Genomic DNA, 27,891 nt, shown 5'->3' on the forward strand with positions numbered 1-27,891 from the left:
GGCTAAGACCCTTGGGGGAACCCAAGGTTACTGCAGGGAGCCCACAAATTCAATATGCATTTTCATAATGGACACTGAGAATACTAACATCTATTTTACAGGGACTCCAGAGTTTTAAAAAATTCATTTTTCTTTCCAAAAGATCTTTGGCCAGGCATGGTGGTTCATGCCTGTACTCCCAGCACTTTGGGAGGCCGAGGCAAGAGAATTGCTTGAGTATAGGAGTTTGAGGCTGCAGTGAGCTGTGACTGGGCCACTGTACTCCAGCCTGGGTAACAGAGCAAGACCCCGTCTTGAAAAGCAAAACAAAACAAAAGCACAAAAAAACCCACAAAGGGATCTTCATACTTGAAGTTTGGCGATTCCTGTGTATTTCTAAGTATCATGTGAGTATTAGCACAGGCTGGTGGGGCTTAGGGTAATGGTAGAGTTTGGGTGTCCAACAGCTCTACAGGAAAGGGAGGAATCCAGTACTTAGTATGCAGTGCCACACAGTCATGAGTCTGGAAAGGACTTGGTGAGGTGAGAGAGAGGTAGAAAGGGTCATGTTCTTATTTCCCTGCCCTAGAAAGGCAAGCATTCCAACGACTTTCCCCCACAGGCTGGGGATTGTATTTGTTTTTATGGCCAGAATTCAGGGGATACTTCAAACGGGTCCATATTTTATTGATTTCAAAACAGTGCGTGGCAAAAATCCAGGTACTCACCTGGAGTCCAGTTTGGAGGACGGAAAAGGGATTGTTTAAGCTCCGCCTGGGGCCTGAGCTGGAGACACAGAAGGAAATGAGAGAGATGGCCCTGGGTCAGTTATCTCATGAAAACTCTGTTTCATCATCTGTAAAATGGAAATAACATTTCTTTGGCTTGAATGAACCAAGGAATGTAAAGATTCCTGGAGTAGCACTTTGCATCAATAGATGCAAGTTTTATACATATACATTTACTCTTTTTTCTTTTCTTTTTTTTTTTTGAGATGGAGTCTCGCTCTGTCGCCCAGGCTGGAGTGCAGTGGTGTGATCTCGGCTCACCACAACCTCCACCTCCCAGGTTCAAGTGATTCTCTTGCCTCAGCCTCCCGAGTAGCGGAGATTACAGGTGCCATCACCACATCCGGCTAATTTTTGTATTTTTAGTAGAGATGGGGTTTCTCCATATTGGTCAGGCTAGTCTTGAACTCCCGACCTCAGGTGATCTGCCCGCCTTGACCTCCCAAAGTGCTGGGATTACAAGCGTGAGCCACGGCACCCGCCTTCAGCGGCACCCGCCTTCAGCTACTCGGAAGGCTGAGGCAGGAGAATCACTTGAACCTGGGGGGCCGAGGTTGCGGTGAGCCGAGTTGGCGCCACTGCACTCCAGCCTGGGCAACAAGAGCGAGGCTCCGTCTCAAAACAAAACAAAACAAAACAAAACATGTGCCCAGGCTGGAGTGCAGTGGCGCGATCTTGGCTCACTGCAACCTCCGCCTCGCGGGTTCCAGCGATTCTCCTGTTTCAGCCTCCTGAGTAGCTGGGATTACAGGCGCCCGCCACCACGTCCGGCTACGCTAATCTGCACATTTTCAAGCTAAAAGCTGGGGTATAAAAAAATAAGGGCAAATTTACTTCCATCCAACTGTGAAGGTTCACGCGGGCACAGAGAACCGCCCCCTGAGAAGGTTGCGTTTCCAGGGTTCTCGATGCGTTCCCCAAATTTCTCTTCCACCTCCCAGTCGATATCAGAGGCCACATCAGGCGCCACCGAGTCCCGGGCAGCTTCCTCCTCAGGCAGCCGCACTGGAAGATCCCGAAAGGGACTTGGTGCTGGCCCCGCCCCTCCGAGTCTCTATCGTGGGGGAGGTCAGGGGCGTGCCATGGGCGTGGCTAGTGCTGGCAGAAACCAATGGGAACTGAGGAGGTCGGCGTGTTTGCGCGGGCGGGGCGGGGCGGGGCTGCGCGCAGGCTCCTGGGCCGGCGCGGCATTTTCTCCTTTCCTGGAGCGGCCTCCGGTTCTTGTAGCAACTGAGTCCGGGTTGCAGGAGGTGTGGGGCCGCCGCCTCTAGGTAAGTCCTGGCCCACGCCTCCTCCCGCCGGCCCCTCTTTCTCTGCGGCTCCCGGAACCCGGGCCTGGGGTAGGGTTGGGCTGCGGTTTCCTGGGAGCCTCCTTTGCAATCGGGCGTGCTCTGGGCTGCCTTTTCTCTCCAGTTCGCAGGCCGGGCGGGGCTCGGCGGGGCGCGAGGTTCGGGGGACTGGGACAGGGCTCCGCTTCTCGGGCTGCTCCCTCCTTGGGTCGGGCTGGTGGATCGCTGTTGGCGTGGGGTGATTCCTGTTCCAGGGTCATTGAGATCCGAGTGCGAATCCCGTCGTGGCATCTCTGCGTCTGCACGCGTGCCCCGGGCTTGCAACCCTGCCTGTACGTCCCTCCCACTCGTGGGTTCATTCAAACGGCAGCCTGAGCGCCCGCGAGCTTCGCATTCTGGGAGAGGGCACACCACATTCGGAATCGCTCGTGGCACATGCTAGGCTGGGAGGAAATTGCCTGGAGAGTTAATGTACCTCTGGGTTTTAAAGTCTTTCTAGGTGCAATTTCATGTAAAGCAGTTGCAGTGATTAGCATTTTTGTTCTGCGCAAGAGTAGCAAAAACAGTGTTGGCACTGCCCTGCGGATTCGGCTTGCCGTCCTACTTGGGTAGTGAGAAAGTTGAAAGGCATGAATTTTGCTTTTGGCTTTGCCGTTGCGAAGCTTTGTGACCGCGGACTCAGTTAATTAACGTGAAACGAGATGGTAACTTAGAAGATTTCTTTTAAACCCCGCTTTTTGGAAGTCTGTGATGACCTTAGTTTTCCTTCTGCACCTTTAAAAAGAACAGGAAATAGGAAAAGTTCATGAAAGGGCATTATTGAAAGGGCAGTCGGTCCAGCAAGGAACAAAAATGTATGAGAGCACAGAAGCCTTAAAGGCTGTGCGATTGCAGTTTAAGAGTTCAGACTGAAAAGGAAACAGCAAGTAAAACTGAAAGAACTTATCAGGAATTAAATAAGAGAAACGGCTGGGAGCAGTGGCTCACGCCTGTAATCCCAGCACTTTGGGAGGCCGAGGCGGGCAGATCACCTGAGGTCAGGAGTTCGATACCAGCCTGGCCAACATGGAGAAACCCTGTCTCTACTAAAAATACAAAAATAGCCGGGCGTGGTGACGGATTCCTGTAATTCTAGCTACTCGGGAGGCTGAGACAGGAGAATCGCTTGAACCCAGAAGGTGGAGGTTGCAGTGAGCCGAGATCATGCTATTGCACTCCAGCCTGGGCAATAAGAGCAAAACTCCGCCTCTAAATAAATAAATATTAGAAACTTGGAAAGCGTTCAGAAGTACCAGCAGCTAGTATTATATTTAATTACCTCCCTTTACAGCTGTGCACATGAGGTCAGGTGGGTGAAAATAAACACTAAGCAACCATATAAGAGAAAATGTAGACAGGATGTGTAACTTAGCATATATCCTAAGTGTAGGGAGAATCCTTTGAAATTCTTAATTTGTATAGACATTTTCATTCAGAAAACTTGTTTTTAACCTTTCTTGACAGGGTCTTGCTCTGGCACCCAGGCTGCCAGAGTGCAGTGTCATGATCATAGCTCACTGCAGCCTTGAAGTCCTGGGCGTATGTGCCCCTTCCACCTCAGCCTGCGGAGTAGCTGGGACTAGAGTCGCCTACCACCATGCCTGGATAATTTTTTGGATTTTTTTAGTAGAGATGGTCATCTCATTCTGTTGCCTAGGCTGGTCTTGGACCCCTGGCCTCAAGATATTCTCCAGCCTCAGCCTCCCAAGTAGCTGGGATTACAGATATGTGTGACTAGCCCAGCTAACAACTTTGTTTTTTTTTTTTTTAATTTGTATTTTTCACTTTTTTTTTAATTTATTTATATATTTATTTATTTATTTGAGATGGAGTTTCGCTTTTGTTGCCCAGGCCAGAATGCAGTGGCGCGGTCTCGGCTTACTGCAACCTCCGCTTCCTAGGTTCAAGCAGTTCTCCTGCCTCAGCCTCCCGAGTAACTAGAATTACAGGCGCCCACCACTATGCCTGGCTAATTTTTGTATTTTTAATAGAGATGGGGTTTCACGGTGTTGTCCAGGCTGGTCTTGAACTCCTGACCTCAGGTGATCCACCTGCCTTGGCCTCCCAAAGTGCTAGGATTACAGGTGTGAGCCACTGCACCCGGCATGTTTGTTTTTAAGTTAAAAAAAAAAATTGGGGCCAGGTGCCGTGGCTCATGCCTAATCCCAGCACTTTGGGAGGCGGAGGCAGGCAGATCACAAGGTCAGGAGTTTGAGACCAGCCTAACCAACATGGTGAAACCCCATCTCTACCAAAAATACAAAAATTAGCTGGACATGGTGGCGCATGCCTATAATCCCAGCTACTCAGGGGGCTGAATTGCTTGAACCTGGGAGATGGAGGTTGCAGTGAGCGGAGATAGTGCCACTGTACTCCATCCTGGGTGACAGAGCGAGACTGCATCTCAAAAAAAAAAAGAAAAAAAAAAATGAATTATTCAGCCACTCACTAACAACTAACAAGTTTTTCTTTTCTTTTTTTTTTTTTTTTTTTTTTTGTGGCGGGGGGATAGAGTCTCACTCTGTCATCTAGGCTGGAGTGCAGTGGTGCCATCTTCGCTCACTGCAACCTCCGCCTCCTGGATTCAAAGCGATTCTTCTGCCTCAGCCTCCTGAGTAGCTGGGATTACAGGCATCTCCACCTCGCCCAGCTAATTTTTATATTTTTAGTAGAGACGGGATTTCATCATGTTGGCCAGGCTGGTCTTGAACTCCTGACCTCAAGTGATCCACCCACCTCCACCTCCCAAAGTGTTGGGATTACAGGTGTGAGCCACCATGCCCAGCCAACAGCTAACATTTTTAAAAATAAAATTTTTTGTTTCCTCTGCTGGAAAATTCTATATTTATTCTGCATGTATAGAATTCCCTGCCCTGCACCCACCAATATTTTTTTAGCAGCCTTTGGAAGATAGTGTTTGGCTGCAAAGTGGTCCCTAGAGGAGTGGTCATGTGATCCTTCAGAGAGACCTTAGTTTGAATATTTGGTAGCTTTGACTAGGGAAAGTTACTTTTCTTCTCTGAGGCTGTTTGCTCAGTTGTGAGATGTGGATGATGATACCTCTTTCATAGGATTGTGAGGAAAATGTATAGCAATGCCTGACAGCAGGTATTCAGGGATGACTGCTAGTGTTAGTAGTGTGTTCATAATGCAGCAAGGAGAAGGAACGAATTACTGGGTTTTAGCGTGGCTTAGAGAACATGGCTGTAAGAGGAGTGTAAAATCAGTGTACAGCCACTGCCCGACACTGGAATGTCTGCAAAGTTTTAATTCCTTCCCCGAGTTGCTGCCCAGACACTATTGACTGCTAAGGACACATGAATCTCTCTGACTGTCTTGGCTTGGCAGCCTTGGGACTTCTGTAGATCCACTTGGGATTTTTCCAAACAACTGTGTTTGGAATTTAAGGAAGTGTTTCAGGAGACTCCCCTTCAGAAAGAGCTCCAAAACAAAGAAATGGGTTAGTTTACTGAACAGAGGTTTCAACCTAAGATAACTATAGCCCTGTCACAGCTTGCTGTGGCCAGTACAACTTGGTGGACATCTACTTATTCCAGTCCTAACTAGCCATTTTCGTGTGTGTGTGTGTGTGTGTGTGTGTGTTTTGAGACAAAGTTTCGCTTTTGTTGCCCAGGCTGGAATGCAGTGTTGAGATCTTGGCTCACTGCAACTTCCGCCTCCCAGTTTCAAGTGATTCTTCTGCCTCAGCCATCCTGAGTAGCTAGAATTACTGGCACCTGCCACCACACCTGCCTGAGTTTTGTATTTTTAGCAGAGACTGGGTTTGCCATGTTGGCCAGGTGGTCTCGAACTCCTGACCTCAGGTGATCGCCCACCTCGGCCTCCCAAAGTGCTGGGATTACTGACATCAGCCACCGTGCCCGCCCCTTTTCCTTATTTGGATGTTTGCCCATCTACTGCGGCTCTCTGGTTCATATTTAAGCCAAATGATTCTTTTGCTCGGCAAACATTGACTTGATAAGTTCCAGTAATATTAACTGCTTAGAGATCTAGTCCTAGCTTTGGAAAGGAAAAGAGAAAGGCCAAAAAGTTCTTTTGCCTCCTGACTAGCTAACTTTAAAAAATTGTAATTGAATGGAAGTACTTGCTTATAGGATGCTGATCCGGGAGTGGACAATAATTTGTAGAAAAGTTTTATTGGTGGTACTTCTGAATGAATGGGCACGTGATTCATCCCATTTGTTTCAAAACTATGAAGAAGCAATTCCATCACATTTTTTAGCTCTAGTTGAGTATTTGCATGTTAGTATTAACCGAGAGCTTCTGGATTTTAACCTAACCAGCTGAAAACTTAATATCAAAACCGACAGAGGAAAAAGTAGCCAGATCTCATTAAAACTTAACTAGCTGGCCAGGCACAGTGGCTCACGCCTATAATCCTAGCACTTTGGGAGGCCAAGGCAGGTGGATTACCTGAGGTCAGGAGTTCGAGACCAGTCTGGCCAACATGGCAAAATCCCGTCTCTATTAAAATACAGAATTAGCTGGGTGTGGTGGCACATGCCTGTGATCCCAGCTACTTGGGTGACTGAGGCAGGGGAATCACTCGAACCTGGTGGAGGTTGCAGTGAGCTGAGATTGTGCCATTGCATTCCAGCCTGGGGGACAAGAGTGAGACTTTGTCTCAAAAAAAAAAAAAAAAAAAAAAGATGGAGTCTGACTCTGTTGCCCAGGCTAGTCTTGAACTCCTACGCTCAAGACTACAGATTTCAGGGACTACGGATGTGTGCCACTACACCTGCCTTCGTTTTGCTTTTTAATCGGCAATCAGCTAAGTCTAAGAATGAGTTGAGGAAGTTAGTACTGGATGGTAAGTGAATTATTGGATTTATTATTAATAGGTTCTTACAATCTCTAACTTACAGTCTTAATTATTATATGAGTTACCAATTTAATAAGGCTAGGAATTACTTAAGTGCAGTTATTCAATATTTTCAAGGATAATAGGGAGCTGATAGAGTCTTTTGGGAAAGGGCTTGCTCTTTGGTACTGAAGTACCTAAAAACATAGTGGTTTTCATGTTTCATTCTTACAGAACCTTCTATTTTACTCATTTGTAACTGCTATGAATTTGGTTAGTATCCATCAACAAGGAATAATGATTAATAGGTTTATTCAAGGTGCTCTATGGGGGGGTCCTAGTGTTGGAAACTGATATTCTGGGCAGTGGTGACTCGTAGTAGCCCTCTCTTGGGAAAAGGAGACTTGGGAAGTTCCTAAACACAGGCAAAGTAAACATGTTGGGCATATTGCCTGCCAATAATGACTGAAAAGTTAGAAATTTTGTTTTAAACCAACAGTAGCTATAGTTGATAGTATATATGCAAAAGTGTATTAGTTGTATGAGTCTCCTGTTAATGGGCATGAGGCCACATTTACCGGCTCTAATTACATACAACTGTAGAACGTGACATGAATGTGAAGGACCTGCGCTGTGGCACGAGAGTACACATCACAGGGAGCAAGGTCTTATTACGGAAAAGGAAGATGGAGGGCAACATTTGTGAGTGTCTTTAAAATATATACGGCTTAATCCACACAATAGGCCTACAGCCTGACATTTATTTAACTTAGTGAATAAAAGTATGGCTGTACCCCTAATTGGTTGTGTTGTCTGCTGTGGTGATGGTGTTGGTGAAGAAAAAACCGAGACTCAGGTGAGCAGGAACTTCTCGGGGAAGGGTGTGGGGTGGCTCTGACCACAGAGTCAACCTCCTTCCTCATGCCAGGCTGCCTCACAGCTGGTAACGTAATAAGGCTAAGAGAAGTGAGCCGATATTTATAGAATATAGATTACAAGTAGCCTGTGGTGGCTGGGCGTGGTGGCTCTCACCTCTATTCCCAGCACTTTGGGAGGCCAGGGCTGCAAAATTACTTGAGTCCAGGAGTTCAAGACCAGTCTACAAAAAATAAAAGAATTAGGCGGGCATGGTGGTGTGTGCCTGTGGTCCCAGCTACTTGGGAAGCTGAGGTGGGAGGATCACGTGAGCCCGGGAGGTTGAGGCTGCGGTGAGCCATGTTTGTGCCACTACACTCTAGTCTTCGTGACAGGGTGAGACTCTGTCTTAAAAAAATAAATAAATAAAAGAGGTAGCTTGTAATTTTAAGTAATTGACATTTTACCTTATGACACAAGTTTGCAACATTTTTCTGCTGCAGTGCACCCGAGGGATGTGATGTCCCCCCAATAAGGACTCACTAAGATAGCGGTGAATGAATAGCAAATACTTTTTTTTTTTTTTTTTTTTTTACGCAGGCTCTCACTGTGTTGCCCAGGCTGGTCTTGACCTCCTGGGCTGAAACAGTTCTCCTACCTTGGCCTCCCAAAATGCTGGGATTGCAGGTGTGAGCCATCATGCCCGCTGCAAATACTTATTGTATGAAGAATAGATTTAAGATAAAATAGACTTTCAGAAAACAGCTTCCACTGCACTACACTGAATACATAGCACGCATACCAAGTTACCAAAGTAGCTGATTACTTCTTGAGGTCACAGTAAAAATTAAGACAACTGATAAAGCAAGATTGGAAATTGCTGACTTGAGGTTTAGGAAATAGGGGTGCTTTGCTTTATTAAGGGGAGGCTCCCCTTGGGAATGGCTACAGGGGGGTTGTGGTGATAGCACTCTCCAAATAAAACCTAGGGGAAGAGTTTGGAGAAGACACTGCCTGTGTGAGAAGTTACAGCTTTATAATATCTTACTGTTGTGTCCAGGAAAAACTGCGTTGGAGGCGATGTTTCTGTAAATCAAAGAAGAGACAGTGTGAGAATGTCAGCCCTCAACTGGAAGCCGTTTGTGTACGGGGGACTGGCCTCCATCACAGCTGAGTGCGGTAAGGACCTGAGGGTGGTGGGTCACATAGCCTGCTGTGCGTGACGGTGTGTGATGTGAATGTAGTTCAAGTGTAGAATGTGAGATGGTGAAATGTTTGTCTCAGAATTCAAAATGTCTTTTAGCTGGGTGTGGTGGCTCACGCGTATAATCTCAGCACTTTAGGAGGCTGAGGCAGGGGAATCCCTTGAGTCCAGGAGTTCTAGACCAGCCTGGGTAACAGAGTGAAACCCCATCTCTATTAAAAACAAAAATTAGACAGATGTGGTGGCTCAGGCCTGTGGTCCCTGCTATTCGGGAGGCAGAGGTCGGAGGATTGCTTAAGTTCAGGAGGTTGAGGCTGCGGTGAGCCACGTGTGCACCACTACACTCCAGCCTCGGTGACAGAATGAAACCCAGTCTCAAAAAAAAAAAGTTTTCTTTTGGTAATGCTTTTTAAGGCAAAATAGTCATTTTGACTGCTATTAGCAGTTTAGGGTTCAAAGTTTAGTGGAGAGAAAGTTGATCCTGTTGACCAAACACAAATTTTTTAAAATTTTTTGTTTCGAAACAGGGTCTGGTGCTGTTGCTGAGGCTGGAGTGCAGTCATCCGATCTCGGCTCACTCCAGCCTCTGCCTCCCGTGTTCAAGCGGTCCTCCCACCTGAGTCTCCTGAGTAGGGGAGACTACAGATGTGCACCACCACGCCCGGCTAATTCTTGTATTTTTATTAGAGATGGAGTTTTGCCATGTTGCCCAGGCTGGTCTTGACTCCCAAGCTCAAGAGATCCACCTGCCTCGGCCTCCCAAAGTGCTGGGATTACAGGCATGAGCCACCGTGCTCAGCCCCAAACACAAGTTTTATGAATCATTTTTGGATTGTGTCTGTCTGTTTTCCTTGTCCTTTCCCCAGCTTTGCCATTGTTAACCTGTTTGGAATATAAAGAGGTTTGAGAAGCTCAAGGGTGTTCCCTGAGCCAGATAAGATGGACTGTAGTTATCTAGTCACTTTCTGATGATGCACATTATCTAGTTCCCATTTGTGACTTCCTCATCGGTTGGGTTCCACATCAGACCCTGTTTGTTTATTCTCTGGAATCATTCATTCAACAAACACTGATTGAGCAACTGTTGAATGTCCTGTGCTGGGTTGGACACATCATTGCTTCCAGGGCTCAGTCACTGCTGTCCAAGCACAGAATACTACCCCTGTGGGGCTGGGGGGAATTGAGGCCAAGGGGTAAGCTGGATGAGCCGTGGTAACCACCCACTCACCAGCTTAGGCTCTCTGGGCTGGTGGGCTTTCTCGTTGACACCGTGAATCAAGGTTACTGTCTGAGGATGGGTTTTATATATTTGGGTGGACTATTTGTTAGGTAAAGTATTTAACATATTTATTTGCATTATCAGATTTATTTTATTTTATTTTAGAGACAGAGTCTCTCTCTCTCACCCAGTCTGGAGTACAGTGGCATGATCTTGGCTCACTGCAACCTCTGCCTCCTAGGTTTAAGCGATTCTCCTGCCTCAGCCTCCTGAGTAGCTGGGCTTACAAGTGCCTGCCACCATACCCAGCTAATTTTTGTATTTTTAGTAGAGACTGGGTTTCACCATGTTGGCCAGGTTGGTCTCGAACTCCTGACCTCAGGTGATCCGCCCACCTCGGCCTCCCAAAGTGCTGGGATTACAGGCATGAGCCACTGCGCCTGGCCCAGATTAATTTTAGACTATAAAACACTCTCCCAAGTGGAAAAACCCCTTTAGAAAATGAAATTTTTTACCTCTTTGTTCACATTCAACCTAACTTTAACCTTCAATTATATACAGAATAGCAACTTATGTTTTTCAATGGATTTCCTGTTTAGGTAAATCATACTGTGTATCTGCTTTCTACAACAATGCCGCCTACCCAAATCCTATGTAGAATAAGATGAGGTATAAATAAAAAGATAAAGGAAAATATATCTATGCATTTTTTGGGTTTTATTAATCTTTTGATTCCTCAATTTTTAAAAATATAAACAAGATTGCAAAGTGCCATTTCTTAATCACTTTCTTAGTTCACATTATAGTCTGATATATATCCTCAGTAATATATCACGACATATCCTTTATTTAGTGGAATTTCTTTTTATTAAGTGAATTTCTTTTTAAATTTTAAGGTACATTTCCAATTGATTTAACCAAGACACGGCTCCAGATTCAAGGCCAGACGAATGATGCAAAATTTAAAGAAATTAGATATCGAGGAATGTTGCACGCATTAGTGAGGATAGGCAGAGAAGAAGGACTGAAAGCACTCTACTCGGGGTGAGTAGGCCTTCATGCATTTCTGTGTCCCTGTTCACTGTTTCACATGGGTAGACTTCAGACCAAGACTGCACAGATCACAAGTAAGCAGTTTGAGGTATGTTTGAAAAGAGCATGATAGATTTTTCACTTTTAATTTCAACTCTGATTTCTAAGTATATATATTATGTGACAAATGTTTTGGTGAAACTTTTACTATATTCAAGTACAGACAGACAACAATAAAAAATTCTGTTTGCTTAAAAACATTCTGTTCAGTTTTTAAACTCTTTGAAAATAGCACTTTTCCTTAGATATTCTGAATTAAGGAGGTTTTTGCCATAATGAAAATTATATGATGTTGATAAGAGTTGCCATGAACTACTTTCCAGTCTTTCAGTATTTAATGAACAGTATTCTGTAGGCACTGGATAGGAAAGTGAGTGAGACCTATATCAGAATACCTACAGGAACAGAACATGGACAGTCTCATGCCATGCTAAGCCTCTTGGTTTTCTCCAGTATACCACACCACAAACTGGTGACCCATAGCCCTGCCATGGATCCACCAATCCCCAAAGGTTTTTGTTTTTTAACTGAGCCAATATTTAAAAAATGAGAAATTGCACGTAAAAATCTGGGACTCCATCTTCTCGAGAGAAATCAACATTAGGCCCACATTTGTTCAGTTGTGACAGTGGTAGCTGGGGTGAAGGATACTGTCTCTGGTTTACAAAACCTCTGTCAACCATGTAGTATATGCGTGTGCAGTTCGACCCAGCCTGGATCATTCACTCTCGGCATCTGCTTTCTTGGTACCTGTCAGTATTTCAGTTTGCTATATCTATGGCAGACAGAAGCCACCGAAAGGGTTTAAGAAGGAGGATGGACCTGATCAGCTTACATTGTAAACATCACCTACCTGCCATGGAGAGAAAGAATTAAGAGACAGCACTAGAAGCAGGGCTGTCACGTAGGAAGACTAGATGAAGATCTGAATTGGTTTTGGGGATGAGGAGAAAGAAAACAGGCTAGAAAACTATTTAGGGTGTAGGATTAATAGCACTACGTGACCTAATATGAGGTTTCCATACATGAAGTGGGTAGAAGAGAAGGAGGAGCCGAGGCTAATGTCTCAATTGGTGGTTTTTGCCAGTGTGTAGCTGGAGGTTCCATGCCCTGGTCTAGGAAACACAAGAGGAAAGATGATTGTTTGGAGAAGGAAGAGAAGTAGTTCAGTGTGGCACCCTATCTGAAGGTATACACAGGACATCTAAATTGAGACTCTAGGAAGATTGGAAATATGTCTTTGGATCTGTGTTGGAAGCATGGATTTGGAGTCATCAGTCTTTTATTTTATTTTTCATTTATTTATTTTGAGACAGGATCTTGCTTTGTTGCCCCGGGCTGGAGTGCAGTGGCACAAAATGGCTTACAGCAGCCTCTACCTCCCAGGTTCAAGTGATCCTCTCATTGCAGCCCCCTACGTAGCTGGAACTATAGGCACGACAAGCTACTGCACCTAGCTGTGCGCGCGCGTGCACGCACACACACACACACACACACACACACACACCCTACACACAATTTTTTTTTTAGACGGAGTTTCACTTGGTTGCCCAGGCTCACTGCAACCTCTGCCTCCCAGGTTCAAGCAATTCTCCTGCCTCAGCCTGGCGAGTAGCTGGGATTACAGGCACCAGCTACAACAACCGGCCAATTTTTTGTATTTTTAGTAGAGATGGGGTTTTACCATGTTGGCTAGGCTGGTCTTAAACTCCTGACCTCAAGTAATCCGCCATCTCGGCCTCCCAAAATGCTGGGATTACAGGTGTGAGCTACCGCGTCTGGCGCTACTTTTATATTTTTTATAGAGATGGGATTTTGCCATGTTGCCCAGGCTGGTCTCAAACTCCTGAGCTGAAGTGAACTGCCTGCCTTGGCTTCCCAAAATGCTGGGATTACAGGCATGAGCCACCAAGCCCGGCCAGTCTTTAGATGGTAGTTGAAACCTTGGGAGTAGATGAGCTCACACAGGGCGCATGTACAGTAAGGAGAGAAGAAGCATAGGATAGAATTCTGGGGAACCCGAGCAGACACAGGTAGGATGCTGTAGAGAAAAGAAAAGAAGTGGGAGGGGGTAATGCTACAGCAGAACAGGGAGGAGAAAGCTACAAGTAGGACAAAGGGTAAACCGTGGCACACACTGCAAAGAGCCTATACAAGATCCTACTTGAAAAGCCCCATTTTAACTTAGCAACAAAAGTGTCAGTTGGTCACCTTGATGAGGGGAGTTTTGAGGGTGAGGGCAGCAGAAACCCTGATTGCAATTCAAGAAGGAATTGGGGAATTGCGGAAAGAGAGCTGGGGAGTGTCGATGCCACACTGTGGTTGTGGTTTGGAGAGGATAATAGGACAGGCATATTGGATGGAGGAAAGTAGGCTTGTTTTTCCTGATTCTGCCTTGAACTCGTTCACTTACATTTTCATTGAGAATAAATATGAGGGGCCAGACTTTCACTTAGTGAGCTAATAATTTGCACAGATTTATCTGGACCCACCTGTGTGTTTTTTGTTTGTTTGTTTGTTTGTTTTTGGTTTTTTTTTGAGACGGAGTCTTGCTCTGTCACCCAGGCTGGAATGCAGTGGTGCGATCTCGGCTCACTGCAAGCTCCGTCTCCCGGGTTCCCACCATTCTACTGCCTCAGCCTCCCAAGTAGCTGGGACTACAAGTGCCTGCCACCACGCCTGGCTAATTTTTTGTTTTTTTAGTAGAGACGGGGTTTCATAGTGTTAGCCAAGATGGTCTCAATCTCCTGGCCTTGTGTTCCGCCCGCCTTGGCCTCCCAAAGTGCTGGGATTACAGGCGTGAGCCACCGCGCCTGGCCCCACCTGTGTTTTTGTTGGATTCTGAATTTTAAGAAATCGTTTTAGAGGCTGGGTGCGGAGGCCAGCCTCAGGTTTGGGAGGCCAACACCTGAGGTCAGGAGTTCGAGACCAGCCTGACCAACATGGTGAAACCCTGTCTCTACTAAAAATACAAAAATTAGCCAGGTGTGATGTCAGGTGCCTGTATTCCCAGCTACTCGGGAGGCTGAGGCAGAAGAATCGCTTGAACCCAGGAGGCAGAGCTTGCAGTGCGCTGAGATCATACCATTACACTCAATGCAATGAGTGCAATGGGTGGCAGAGCAAAACTCTGTCTCAAAAAATAAAAAATATTGTTTTAGAGAACGTAGTTTGATTATGGATGGCATTCTGCCTGTGGGTTGCCTAGCCCATGTTAAGTGATTTTTAGATTGCTTTTGTCCCTTTGTACATTGATTTAACAGGATTGCCCCCGCGATGTTACGCCAGGCATCCTATGGCACCATCAAGATAGGCACTTACCAGAGCTTGAAGCGACTATTCGTTGAACGCCCAGAAGGTGAGTAGGGAATCTGTTTTCCCGCTGTGGACAGGAGGTGGGTTGTTTGTCTTTCTATTCAAGTGGTTCTGGAGCAGGTTTTCTTCAGCTTATTTGTGACTTTCCTACCACTACAAGAACTCTGGGTGTAAAGTCTTAGTTAATTGTGCTGAAAGCAAGTTGGTTATCAGCTCAATTGAGGGGAGAAATAATGAAAAGGAATCATCTCTGCAACCATTTTAATTAGTTGTCCCCATCTCCAAAATGCCTAGACCAGGGGATGTGTTGTGACCATTCCATCCAACTTAAAATTTGCTAAAATCATATGAATTGTCATCTAGTTTTCAGGAAAACAGTGAATACATTTCTTAATATTAATAACACTGAATGCTAATACTCTGCAGCTTTTTGGTTCTATGGCTTTGTTTTAATCCATAGAAATGCCTGTCTTCATCTCTTTTCACAATGGGTTGAGTACCAGACACTATTATGTGAGAGTGGCGAACAAGAGCTAAGATGCTTTGGAAATACTTCAGGATATTTCAAACTAAATACATATGATGTGCTATAAAAACTTTCTGTGCCAAATAAGTCGTCATGTTATCTCATAGGAATTATTGTCCTAACAGACATAGCTCATCTGAATTACGATGGTCTGAATTTATACATAAATGTGAATTGGGGCCGGGTGCAGTGGCTCATGCCTGTAATCCCAGTGCTTTGGGGAGGCTGAGGCGGTGGATCACTTGAGCCCAGGAGCTCCAGACCAGCCTGGGCAACATGGTGAAACACCATCCCTACGAAAAATACAAAATATTAGCGAGGTGTGGAAGTGCACGCCTGTAGTCCCAGCTATTGAGGAGGCTGAGGTGGGAGGATCACCTGAGTTCAGGAGGTCGAGGCTGCAGGGAGCTGTAATTGTGCCACTGCACTCCAGCCTAGATAACAGAGTGAGACCCTGTCTCAAAAGAAAAAAAATAAACTCACATTTAGATATCAAGAAAGTTTGCAAAGCAAAATTCCTTCATTAGTGAAATTTCTAATCCTTTTAAAATTACTGGATTCATGAAGCATACTTTTTTTTTTTTGAGATGGCATCTTGGTCTGTTGCCCAGGCTGGGGTACAGTGGTGTGGTCTTCACTGCAACCTGCACCTCCCGTGTTCAAGTGATTCTCCTGCCTCAGCCTCCAAGTAGCTGGGATTACAGGCAGCTGCCACCACATCCAGCTAATTTTTGTATTTTTAGTAGAGACGGGGTTTCACCATGTTGGACAGGCTGGTCTCAAACTCCTGACCTCAAGTGATCCACCCACCTTGGTATCCCAAAGTGCTGGGATTACAGATGTGAGCCACGGTGCCCAGCCTGAAGCATACGTTTTTAAATCTTAAGGTGAACAAGTAATGTGTAAATAAGTTGAGTTTCTCACAGGAAGAACTCTGTAAATATGTAGAGTCAAATAACGTGTCATTGTTTACAGATGAAACTCTACTGATAAATGTGATATGTGGAATTCTCTCTGGAGTCATATCTTCAACCATTGCTAATCCAACTGATGTTTTGAAAGTAAGCTGTGCTATCTATATCTTATAGGCACATTCCACATTTTCTTATTGAGAACAACATTCAGGTAATGGAATCTGTGAATGTAGCATCTGTGTATATGTGAATCTGTTTATAATTTAAGTGCCATGAAGACTCTAACTTTTCAATGTCCACAAGGTGGGTTTCCCACTGATACAGATGAACTCAAAAGTAGAACTCATTTTGGAGACAGGTTTTGGTGATTGAGGAGAAAAAAAAATTTAGGCTTGGCCTGCATTTGATTTTCGTTTTTCATGGAAAATCTTCTTTGTTTTATTGGTTCATTAAATATAGATGGACTGCAAGTTTTGCACAAATCTAGGCTGCTCATTAATGATTATTTTTGAATCCATCTTTTTTTTTTTTCTTTTTCTTTTTTTTTTAAGATGGAGTCTCACTCTGTCACCCAGGCTGGAGTGCAGTGGCACGATGTCAGCTCACTGCAACCTCCGCCCCCCTGGGTTCAAACGATTCTCCTGCCTCAGCCTCCTGAGTAGCTGGCATTACAGGCGCCTGCCACCGTGCCCAGCTAATTTTTGTATTTTTAGTAGAGATGGGGTTTCACTGTCTTGGCCAGGCTGATCTTGATCTCCTGACCTCGTGATCCACCCGCCTTAGCCTCCCAAAGTGCTGGGATTACAGGCGTGAGCCACCATGCCCCGCCTGCATCTTCTTTGTTAAATTTAATTCAGGAAATACAGATGAAAAAATTTAATTACTACAATTAGATTACATAACACATTAGGTGACCTTATTGAAAATACTAGGGATATTATAACTTCTTAATTCCTTTTTGGAATAAAGCAAGGAAGTAACTAATTAAATGAAATAAAAATTCAGTATGACTTATTTTTGAACTCCTACTGAGTATTCCTTTCCTATCTCCCCTCTTTTCTTTTTCTGCCCCACTATTTAACTAGTATTCTATGCTTCTACCTTGTACCAGTTGGTATATGCCATGGTTAGAATCCAAAAATGAGTAAGACAAGGACCCTGCCCTCAGAGAGCCTTCAATCTAATAGGGAATTCTGACAAGCATTACAGCCATCTGCAGTGTTCTGGGTACACTACAGTTATTATACATGCATTGTAGCAAAGGGACCGCGTGGGTAAGGAAGAAATGCAAGGTACCTTTGCCATAAGTTTACCAGTAGTGGGGTAAGAGAGCTAGAGAAAAATATTCACCCTCTTATTAATTTCTTAATTATATCTTAGGCCTTCTGGGAAGGTAGTTCCTGTATCTTGGTTTATTTTGTCATGTTAGTGTGGCAAGAACAGTTCCTTTAGAAGTTAGTGGTAATGTATTTGCTCTGTAAACAAAAATAAGGTACACATTTTTTAGTAAAAAAATCTGTTTTCATTCTTAAAAATGCAAAGAGCTACATCAAACATTATGTTTATGTTGGAATCTTGGTCATGTGGATTCCACTAATTAAAGTGTAACAGAGTGTGACAGGTATCATGTGGCTCTCGCTTGGCCAGCTCGCCTGCATACCTTCGGTTCAGCTGGTTGGAGACTGTAGTGGCTTGGAGCAGCTAATTTAAGAACTATGCTTGTCTATGCTTAATGCTGCCAAGTACGCTGAATAACTCATTAATTTTATTAAACCTTTGTAATTAACTTTTCTCTCACCTATATAGTAGTAGGGAAGTATGCTGTTTTCTATCCTTCTAGAAAGACGTTTTTCACAAAATCAATTTCTTTTTTGACACTTAATGAACTGCTGTGCGTAGGACTCTGGACTCTCCTAGATGCTTTTTGGGGATCTCAGAGTTCCTAAGAAAAAATTTTTAGTCATTTTAAGGTAGCATCATAGCAGTATTTATATGACAGTTTTTTCTCTGCTAATGGTTATTTAGCAACTGACTGACTGACTGACTGACTGTCAGAGGTATCCATTGGTTGGGGCTGGGATTGTGGTAGTTTCTTTCTGATGTTGGTCTTTAAAATAATCTCTAGATTCGGATGCAAGCGCAAAGCAGCACCATTCAAGGAGGGATGATAGGCAACTTCATGAACATTTACCAGCAAGAGGGGACAAGAGGGCTGTGGAAGGTAAGCCGGAAGGATGGATCCAACTGATTTATTTAGTTCTTTCTTCCTTTTTTGAATCTATTTGTTCTATTTCTATCACTTAATTTTAATCCAAGTGTCGTAATGGAGTAAGGGAAGAAGAGTGGCATCTTCTGCCCATGCAAATATCTTTCTTTATTTTCCTATCTATAAAATGGGCATATAAGGAATATGTCATTTTTTTTTTTTGGAGACAGAGTCTTACCCTGTTGCCCAGACTGGAGTGCAGTGGCTCAATCTTGGATCATTGCAACCTCCACCTCCTGGGTTCAAGCAATTCTCCTGCCTCAGCCTCCTGAGTAACTGGGATTACAGGCATGCGCCACCACACCCGGCTAATTTTTGTATTTTTAGTAGAGACAGGGTTTCCCCATGTTGGTCAGGCTGTTCTCAAACTCCTGACCTCAGGTGATCCGCCTGCCTTGGCCTCCCAAAGTGCTGGGATTATAGTTGTGAGCCACCGCACCTGGCCTATGTCAGGATTTTTAAAGTTCCCTTTGAATAATTTATGAATAAGATGTTGTGTGAAGGATAAGCACTTTTTTTGTCGTTGTTTGGTCGTTTGCTGTTTTTTTTTTAATTCTTGTGGAGAAGTAGTTTAGGTTACAGTTCCATTGGGTATTTTGGTCCATACGATTTCATGGCTTGTAACTGAAGTCTGTTATTAGGCATGCATGCGGTGTACAGTGTTATTTCCTAGTATTCTAATGACTTGTCAGTTCATAGAATAGCCCCTAAAGATCATCCAGTGCGATCTCTCTGTTCATACAAGGAAACCGGAGGCTCTGAGAGGTGACTTGTCCTGGCCAAAGTCTGGCCCAAGGTCATATAGTTAATGCCAGCATCAGAATTAGACTTCAGAGTTTTTGAGTTCTTGCCCTGTGATCTTTTCCACTCTGTCACTCTACATTTCTGCCTCCCCAGAGGAAAAGATAAAAATTGATCATAGTTTATGGATTAGAACCTTTGCACATTTGCAAGACTCGTTCTACAGAGGCAAATCAGAATCATTTTTATTGTTAATGTTTTTACCCAGGGTGTGTCCCTTACTGCGCAGAGGGCTGCTATTGTTGTTGGTGTGGAGCTGCCAGTCTATGACATCACCAAGAAGCATCTTATTCTCTCGGGCCTGATGGGAGACACTGTGTATACCCACTTCCTGTATGTGTATGGATTTTTAAAAAATTAATCTTTTAGGTATGCATGAGTTTAGGGTGGAAATTTGGCACAAATTTATAGAAATTCTAAAGCAAGTTTATTATAAAAGTATTATATTCTCATATTTGAAAAGTTGCAGTGCAGAAGTGAGGCAGGACCAAGTAAAAGTCCTTATTCCTGTACGTAGGCAGCTATTGTTAACAGTTTGATAAGTATCTTCCAGGCGTTTTCTATGTGTATGCAAACACTGTCTACAAAAGTGTATTATATGAACTTTATTACACAGGTAAGATCATGTTTTACATTCTTTTATTTGCTTTTTAAAATTTAACAACAGGCTGGGCATAGTAGTTCACGCCTGTAATCCCAGGACTTTGGGAGGCCGAGGCAGGAGGACCAATTGAGCCTAGGAATTCAAGACCAACTTGGGCGACAAAATGAGGCGCCATTTCTACAAAAAATTAAAAACTTAGCTGGGCATGGTGGTTCATGGCTATGGTCCCAGCAACATGGGAGACTGAGGCAGGAGGATTGCTTGAGCTCAGGAAGTTGAGGCTGCAGTGAGCCTTGATTGGGCCACTGAGCTCTAGCCTGGGCAACAGAGAAAGACCCTGTCTCTAAAATAAAATATGATTTGACAACATATTCCAAATATCTCTGAGTGCTTACAGACTTCATGTCAGTACTTACAGACTTTATTTATTTATTTGAGATAGGGTGTCACTGTGTTACCCGGGCTGGAGTACAGTGGTGCGATCTCAGCTCACTGCAGCCTCGACCTCCTGGGCTCAAGTGATCCTCCTGCCTCAGCCTTCCAAGTAGCTGGGACTGCAGGCACAAGCCACCACACCTGGCTAATTTTTGTATTTTTTGTAGAGCTGTGGTTTTGCCATGTCACCCAGGCTGGTCTTGAACTCCTAGACTTAAGTGACTCACCCGCCTCAGCCTCCCAAAGTGCTGGGATTACAGGTGTCAGCCATTGCAGGCCTGGTCTTCGTTTATTTTTAATAGCTGCAGATTATCACATTGTATGGATATATCATACATATATATTATCATGCATACATACATATATAAAATCATATATAATCCATTGGTGGGCAGTGTGTGGAGACTGTTCTAATTGTCACAACCAGGGAGAATACTACTGACATCTAGTGGGGAGAGGCCAGGGATACAGCTAGTGCTGAGGCTGGGAAACCTTGCTCTGAATTAATTGATATAAAGTATGGTCCGTGGTAGTCTTGTGGGACTGAAAATATAGCAGAACCTAAGACCTTTGAGGGGCATTATAGTAGGGAGATCTTTTTCTTTGATGTCTAGGAAACGATTTAATTATGATATGGCTAGAATTACTCTGATGTCCACTTACAGGTAAATAGATGGAAAACATCATCCTTGGAGGATTTCCTTTGTTTTATGATCCTTTGACATTCTAGAATGTCAAGTATTCTTAGCTGTGGCTGGGATTTATCAGCTAGTATAATCGGTGCTAATATTTAAGCAGTTTATCAAGCTCTAGATACGGCCCTTCTTGATATGTTTCATGTTGATATATGTTAGTTTAACATAGTTTTGGGGCTGGGCATGGTGGCTCATGCCTGTAATCTGAGCACTTTGGGAGACTAAGGTGGGCAGATCACTTGAGATCAGGAGTCCGAGATCAGCCTGGCCAACATGGCAAAACCCCATCTCTACTAAAAATACGAAAAAAATTAGCTGGGTGTGGTAGAGTGTGCCTGAAATCCAGCTACTTGGGAGGCTGAGGCAGGAAAATCGCCTGAACTTGGGAGGCAGAGGCTGCAGTGAGCTAAGGTCACACCATTGCACTCCAGCCTGGGCAACAGAGCATGACTTTGTCTCAAAAACAAACAAAAAAACCACAAATAAGAAAACCCCATAGTTTGGGCAAAAGCTGTTTTCTGCCTTCGATGGTGGTTGTAGCTCAGTGGTGGTTAACTTTTTTTTTCCAATGGTGTCTTTGTAGCTCAAGCTTCACCTGTGGTCTGGCAGGGGCCCTGGCCTCAAACCCTGTTGATGTTGTGAGGACACGTATGATGAATCAGAGAGTCCTTCGAGATGGCAGATGCTCTGGCTACACAGGAACCCTGGATTGCTTGTTACAGGTAAGAGCAAATGTCTGTCTCTGGAGGGTTGTGAATTATATATATTTTTTGATCTAAGAAGAAGTAACTGAATTATGAGAGCTACTAAAACTAAGATGAATGATGCTTTAAAGCCCTGAGATGTACATATAGGAGACCATTTTTGCCATAGTGTGCTTAACGTTTATAAATATAATGTTGTTTTCTTTATACCTCCATTCTCCTGTGAAAGGTGAGAAAATAATAATATTTCCTGTGATTATAGAAGAACTGGGTCTCCTTCCAAAATATACTTTCTTCCTTTTGGGTCAAACTAGTATGAATATCCTTCATTATCCTTCATTCAGACATCTCTTCTTTTTTTTTGAGACAGAGTCTCGCTCTGTCGCCCAGGCTGGAGTGCAGTGGCACCATCTTGGCTCACTGCAAGCTCCACCTCCTGGGTTCACACCATTCTCCTGCCTCAGCCTCCAAGTAGCTGGGACTACAGGCACGCATCACCATGCCCGGCTAATTTTTTGTAGTTTTAGTAGAGACGGGGTTTCACCGTGTTCGCCAGGATGGTCTCAATCTCCTGACCTCATGATCCGCCCACCTCGGCCTCCCAAAGTGCTGGGATTACAGGCGTGAGCCACCGCGCCCGGCCAGACATCTCTTCTTAAAGGAACACATCAATCTTACTTTAATTCTCAGTTTAAATAATTGGGCCTACTCTTTTATGAGTGGGTGAAAGTTTTCAACTGTCTCCCCCACTAGATTGCCAGTGGTCAGATTAGGAGCCACTTTTTTTTTTAGGTGGTATTTATTTATTTATTTTCAAGTTTCAGTGTATTTTAGATTCAGGGGATACATGTCCATGTTTGTTACATGGGCACATGCGTAGTGGTGGAGATTGGGCTTCTAATGTACCCATTACCCAAATAGTGAACATTACACCAGATAGATCATTTTTCAACTCTAGCGTCTCCCCTTTAGGAGTCCCCGTGAGGCAGTGTCTGTTATTTCTATCTTTATGTCCATATGTACCCATTGTTTAGCTCCCACTTAAAAGTGAGAACATGTGGTTTTTGATTTTCTTTTTCTGCGTTAGTTTGCTCAGGATAATGGCCTGCAGCTCCATCCATGTTGCTGCAAGGAAGGTGATTTCTTTTTTATGGCTACAGGGGCCACTTTTGTGGTTCCTGTTTTCCGACATGACACCAACACATTTTACCCTTCAGGTGTTGCCTTAATAAAGCAAAGACACTTACCATATTCATCCACCCGACAACTTGGGAAATAGTGGTACTCTGAATGATATCTCTACCACTTTTGCTTCATTTCTGACCTGTTCAGGAGCCCACATGACACGGAAGCAAAAGACCCTAATTGGAATGAAATCTCATTTGTTACTCATTCAACACTGTTTATCTGTTTTGTGTGGAGTTCATTCAGTCCCCTTTGGGGTTGTTGGGTGTGGAGCCTTAGTCTTCCACCCACACAGAAGCCTCTAAAGAGCAAAGATTTCATAGGCAGACTTCCAAACAGGATTTTATTTTTAAGAAAAACAAATCAGTCTGGCCACTAATTATTATTATTATTATTATTATTTTTTTTTTTTTTTTTTGAGACAGAGTCTTGCTTTTTCACCCAGGCTGGAGTGCAGTGGCGTGATCTCGGCTCACTGCAAGCTCTACCTCCCAGGTTCACGCCATTCTCCTGCCTCAGCCTCCCAAGTAACTGGGACTACGGGCGCCCGACACTATGCCCAGCTAATTTGTTTTTGTATTTTTAGTAGAGACAGGGTTTCACTGTGTTAACCAGGATGGTCTCGATCTCCTGACCTCGTGATCCGCCTGCCTCGGCCTCCCAAAGTGCTGGGATTACAGGCGAAAGCCACTGTGCCCGGCCTGGCCACTAATTAGTAATGCATTTGGCATAATTAGAAAGTTGGAAGTTAACTTTTTTTTTTTTTTCTTTTAACAGACATGGAAGAATGAAGGGTTTTTTGCTCTCTATAAAGGCTTTTGGCCAAATTGGTTGAGACTTGGTCCTTGGAATATCATTGTATCCTTTTCTGTTGCAATAGATCTAGAAAATGATATAGCTAAAGAATACCATTTGTATAAACTCTCATGTTATTAATTACAATTTAGAAGTAGGTTCTGATTCTTTTGAGTTCCTCTGATGCTAGGAAGTCACTACTTAGTTTCTTTTTTAGGAAGTGTGAAGTCTCTGTGCTAGACACTGAATCTTGCTTTGACGGTGATATTATTCAAAAGTAATGATACTACTAAAAATGTTTAGTTAGACTCTGTTCTAGAAGCTGAGGGTATTTATGATTTCAGAGAGAGAGAGAGAGAAAGATTGGCTTTATAGCCCTAGCCACCTTGGGAAGGATGTGGTTGACAACGATGTCTTAGAATGCCTATCTTAGAGAGCGCCTGAAGATAAACAGGAATTAGCTCCGGAATTGTTTGGCAGGCCGGCACGCTTCCTGTGTGCCACAGTGGGAGGCAGGAAAGGAAAGGCAGGTAACTTTTTTTTTGTTTTTGAGACTGAGTCTTTACTCTGTCACGCAGACTGGAGTGCAGTGGCATAATCTCGGGTCACTGCCATCTCCGCCTCCTGGGTTCTAGCAATTCTCCTGCCTCAGCCTCCTAAGTAGCTGGGATTACAGGCACATACGACCATGCCTGGCTAATTTTGGTATTTTTAGTAGAGATGGGGTTTCACCATGTTGGCCAGGCTGGTCTCAAACTCCTGACCTCAAGTGACCCGCCCCTTGGCCTCCCAAAGTGCTGGGATTACAGGCATGAGCCACCGCGCCCGTGAGGCAGTTAATTAGACACGGAAGGGCAGAATGGTGAAGCAGGAATGCTGGCTTTCGCCGTCCTCTTGTTGCTCTTTATCAGCTCCCGCCTCCCGAGGAAGGCTGCATAGTGGAAGCCTTTGAGGAGAGCTTCCCAGGACTTGCTAACTGTCTTTCTCTCTCTCTCAAAAGCTTACCGTGCTGGAAAGTTTTTCCACCACAGCAAAGCCACAAAAGCTAATCAGCGTAGATGCCATCTCAGAAGAGGATGATGCCACGGGATTTACATATCTCAGCTGTGATCTTTCTGTTCCAAGCTGATCTTGGAAGGCTTATGGGCAGATAGTTTGATGTGGTTAAGGATGGAACCCCTTTTATTTAATTGTGTCCATAGCGTGGGTCTGCCTGTACCTATTTGTTATTAAGTGTGTCATTTGTAAGTCTGTTGTTATGCACTGGAGTTGTGAAGATGGCATTTTCTGTGTCATCCTTAACCCATAACCACAGTTCTTTGTGACATACGAGCAGTTGAAGAAATTGGATTTGTGACAAGTCAAGGCTGCATGAGACATCTTTCTGAAAATGGTAACTTCTGAAACAGCAAAGCTTCCTGTGTTTCACTCTGCTTCTCACTGCTTGGCTCATCACAGATTCTGGGATGTGAGCAACAGATGAAGATTGGGTTAGTTCAGATTGCTGTGTGTTGGCATTGGATGCTCTTCATCAAACGTTTAATGGCATAAACTAACATCCAAACACTAGTCTTTACCGTTGGAGCACCCTTCAACATCAAAGATAATATATGAAATGCATGTTTCTTGCTAAAGAAAACTTGCAAGAAAATCAGGAGCTCTGTATTGTTTTATTCAGGGAAAGTAGCTCCTGATGCATCTCAGCTCATGACTGAGAACATCAGACTGCTCTAGAGAAGCTCATCGGAACCATGGAATGGAGCCTCCGAGAAGATATTATGGTTTCTGAATTTCTGGGAACTTTTGCTCCTTGTCAGCTGAAGAAATTTCATGTATGGAGACCTGGACTGTTCAACCCCAGGTATAAACGGTGCAGGAAATGGATCCTAGGAATATCGCACTGCTTTATAATTTCCTATTTTGGCAGGATCTTCCACTTATAATAAGTGATTTTAAGCTTTTGAAGACTTGACATTTGTGAGAAATTGTTACAAAGTAATAATCTCTAAATTCATGGTGGTGTTATGCGTTGGCTTTGAAGGTTGCAAGGTCTGTATTGGTGGGAGGTGTTTTCAAGCAGCTTAGGTTCTGTCTTAGGTAATGTTAGTAATTAGCTTTATGATTTTTAGCAAAAAAAAAAATATGTATTTCCCAATGTGTAAAATGGGGATAATAACATCTATTGATGTAGAGGGTCAAATGAAGAACAAATAGTAGCTGCTGCTACTTGACTTGAAATGTAAGTATGTTGGCCGGGCGCGGTGGCTCAAGCCTGTAATCCCAGCACTTTGGGAGGCCGAGGCGGGTGGATCACGAGGTCAGGCGATCGAGACCATCCTGGCTAACATGGTGAAACCCCGTCTCTACTAAAAATACAAAAAACTAGCCGGGCGTGGTGGCGGGCGCCTGTAGTCCCAGCTACTCGGAGGCTGAGGCAGGAGAATGGCGTGAACCTGGGAGGCGGAGCTTGCAGTGAGCCGAGATCGCGCCACTGCACTCCAGCCTGGGTGACACAGCGCGAGACTCCGTCTCAAAAAAAAAAAAAAAGAAATGTAAGTATGTTTACATCATGCTGTGGAACAGCTCTAAACAGTCTATGTAGAAGAGGAGCGTGTTATCCTGGGCTTCTCATGGCAATTGTGAATGAAGCCCTTTGTTAAGGTCTTGTTAAAGAAAGAACACTGTATAAGTTCAGGCTTTAGTACATTTTCCTTAGCAAAATGTTGGTAGTGAATCAAAGAGTTGATTTCTCCAGCTTTCCACTTTTTACTTTAGTTTGTGCTGTGCCTGCCTTGGACTTCCTGTTTAGTTTGGATGGAAAATACCTGCTTGAAATTTTAACAATGATTTCTTTAGTGCATCTATTTAGCTAGTTTCTGATAGGTGGCATGTAATATTTTCCCTTTTTCTTTCCTTCTATAGACACAATAAATCATTCTCCCTCTTCTTTTTTTCTTTTTCTATTTTCTTATTCTTTTCTCTAACCTGCTTCAGAGAAAGAGCCCTCTTCCTTCTTGTCTTCATCTTACTCTTTTCAAAACAAAAGATGACTGTGAGAACCCCAAGAACCTCCACTTCCAGAAGGCAGCCACAGGACAGGGAACATATTTATTTGGGTCCCTTCGGTTCCCCCTTTGAGAACAACATTAAATACATGCTAGCTGGGGCTCCAGGGCGTTCTCCTTCCACAGTAGTGCAGCCAAATTCCCAGTTTGGCCAGTCTCTTCGTTGAGACAGAATAGAAGGAATGCAGGGTTTTGTGGCGGATCAGATAATTTTTCCTCCCAGGCATTTTTCCCTTGCTTTCCTTATGAATGAATGGTCCCTTTGAATATTATTTCCAAAAGTGAGAGCTAAGACAAAGTCATCAAAAAGAGAGGATAAAAGACGGGAGGGATTGGGTAGGGTGACCTGTTAATTGCTTAGACTCAGATGAAAGTCCACCTCTCCCTGGGCAATCCTAGAGGGCAGCAGAGGACCCCAGAGCTCATTCAGGCCTTGCTCCTGGTTCTAAACTACACCTTAGGATTTTTTCTTCTTTCCAAAACATTCCATTGATTTTATAAAGACTTTCTATAGTGAGGCTTTCACTGTTGAGATCTCTGAGTTTAAAGATTGCTTTTCTTGAACCACTCTTTTTTTAATGTAGAAAAATTTTATTTTTTCAAATGTGCATACGATTTTTAAAACAGTAGAAGCAAATTCATTCTGCAGACCATGTAAAGAGTGAATGTCAGACAGTATTCATTATTACCAGTTTATTCAGATTACGTACATGTTCCTACCAAGGTGGAAAGAAATTCAAACCTCATGGTGAAACTTAAGCATGATTTAAGATAAAAGCATAGTATTTCTTCAGTGTAGATTTGTTAAGTGCCTTATTGAACAGGATCTTAACCTACTTTTTCTGTTTTTTTGGAAGAGTTAATGCAATTGTTGAAGCTTCTAACCAAGAAACAACTTAAGGAATCGGGAGACTTGGTCCCCTTGTTTTCAGGGGTCTGGCTGTAAGTCCCTCCCCACCTTTGGGTATTCTTAAATATGCCAAAAGGAATTCTAGTTTTTATAACCAATGGGTTTTTTTTATTTGTGTGCTTATGGATTTGTGTAATCATTGATACTTAATGTTGTGGATTCGTAATATAAAAAGTGGCTCCTGTCCTTTATATTTATTCATGTGCTAGAAATAGTACACATTATATAGAGTATGAAGTTTTCATAAGCCTTTATATTTCAAGCTCTTTATTTAAACATTGTTGGAATATGTGACATAAGCCTTGTTTCATTTATTTAATAAACTGGAGTAATATATAATAATAAAAATGATTTCTGGTTATTTCAGATAAATGGAAACATTCAAACAA

The 27,891-nt window shown here is 43.7% G+C and overlaps 2 protein-coding genes across 4 annotated transcripts; one reads left to right on the forward strand and one right to left on the reverse strand.

Moving 5' to 3' along the window:
- Positions 1-642: 642 nt before the first annotated feature.
- Positions 643-2,778, reverse strand: LOC112611112. The gene is made up of 2 exons (XM_025364824.1): positions 1,602-2,778; positions 643-765 (listed from the first exon to the last, which is right to left on the reverse strand). Exon 1 carries the CDS (start codon positions 2,345-2,347, stop codon positions 1,760-1,762), a length of 588 nt encoding a protein of 195 aa, XP_025220609.1. The 5' UTR covers positions 2,348-2,778; the 3' UTR covers positions 643-765; positions 1,602-1,759.
- On the forward strand, positions 1,936-27,850 carry SLC25A30 (solute carrier family 25 member 30). Of its 3 annotated transcripts, XR_003116550.1 has the most exons (11): positions 1,936-2,038; positions 8,833-8,951; positions 11,092-11,239; positions 14,551-14,645; positions 16,104-16,189; positions 18,168-18,263; positions 19,318-19,442; positions 21,427-21,565; positions 23,510-23,590; positions 24,843-25,770; positions 26,085-27,850. XR_003116550.1 is itself a non-coding variant. In XM_025364822.1 (10 exons), the coding sequence occupies exons 2-10, from the start codon at positions 8,888-8,890 to the stop codon at positions 24,882-24,884; spliced, it is 876 nt and encodes a 291-aa protein (XP_025220607.1). In that variant the 5' UTR covers positions 1,936-2,038; positions 8,833-8,887; the 3' UTR covers positions 24,885-25,807. The 3 variants fall into 3 exon arrangements, 2 of the variants coding, with proteins under 2 accessions (XP_025220607.1, XP_025220608.1); XM_025364822.1 differs by lacking the exon at positions 26,085-27,850 and having other exon boundaries at positions 24,843-25,807; XM_025364823.1 differs by lacking the exons at positions 8,833-8,951; positions 26,085-27,850 and having other exon boundaries at positions 1,958-2,038; positions 24,843-25,807.
- Positions 27,851-27,891: the final 41 nt, after the last annotated feature.

This window comes from Theropithecus gelada, chromosome 17, assembly GCF_003255815.1.
Source record: "Theropithecus gelada isolate Dixy chromosome 17, Tgel_1.0, whole genome shotgun sequence".
Lineage (NCBI taxonomy): Eukaryota > Metazoa > Chordata > Mammalia > Primates > Cercopithecidae > Theropithecus > Theropithecus gelada.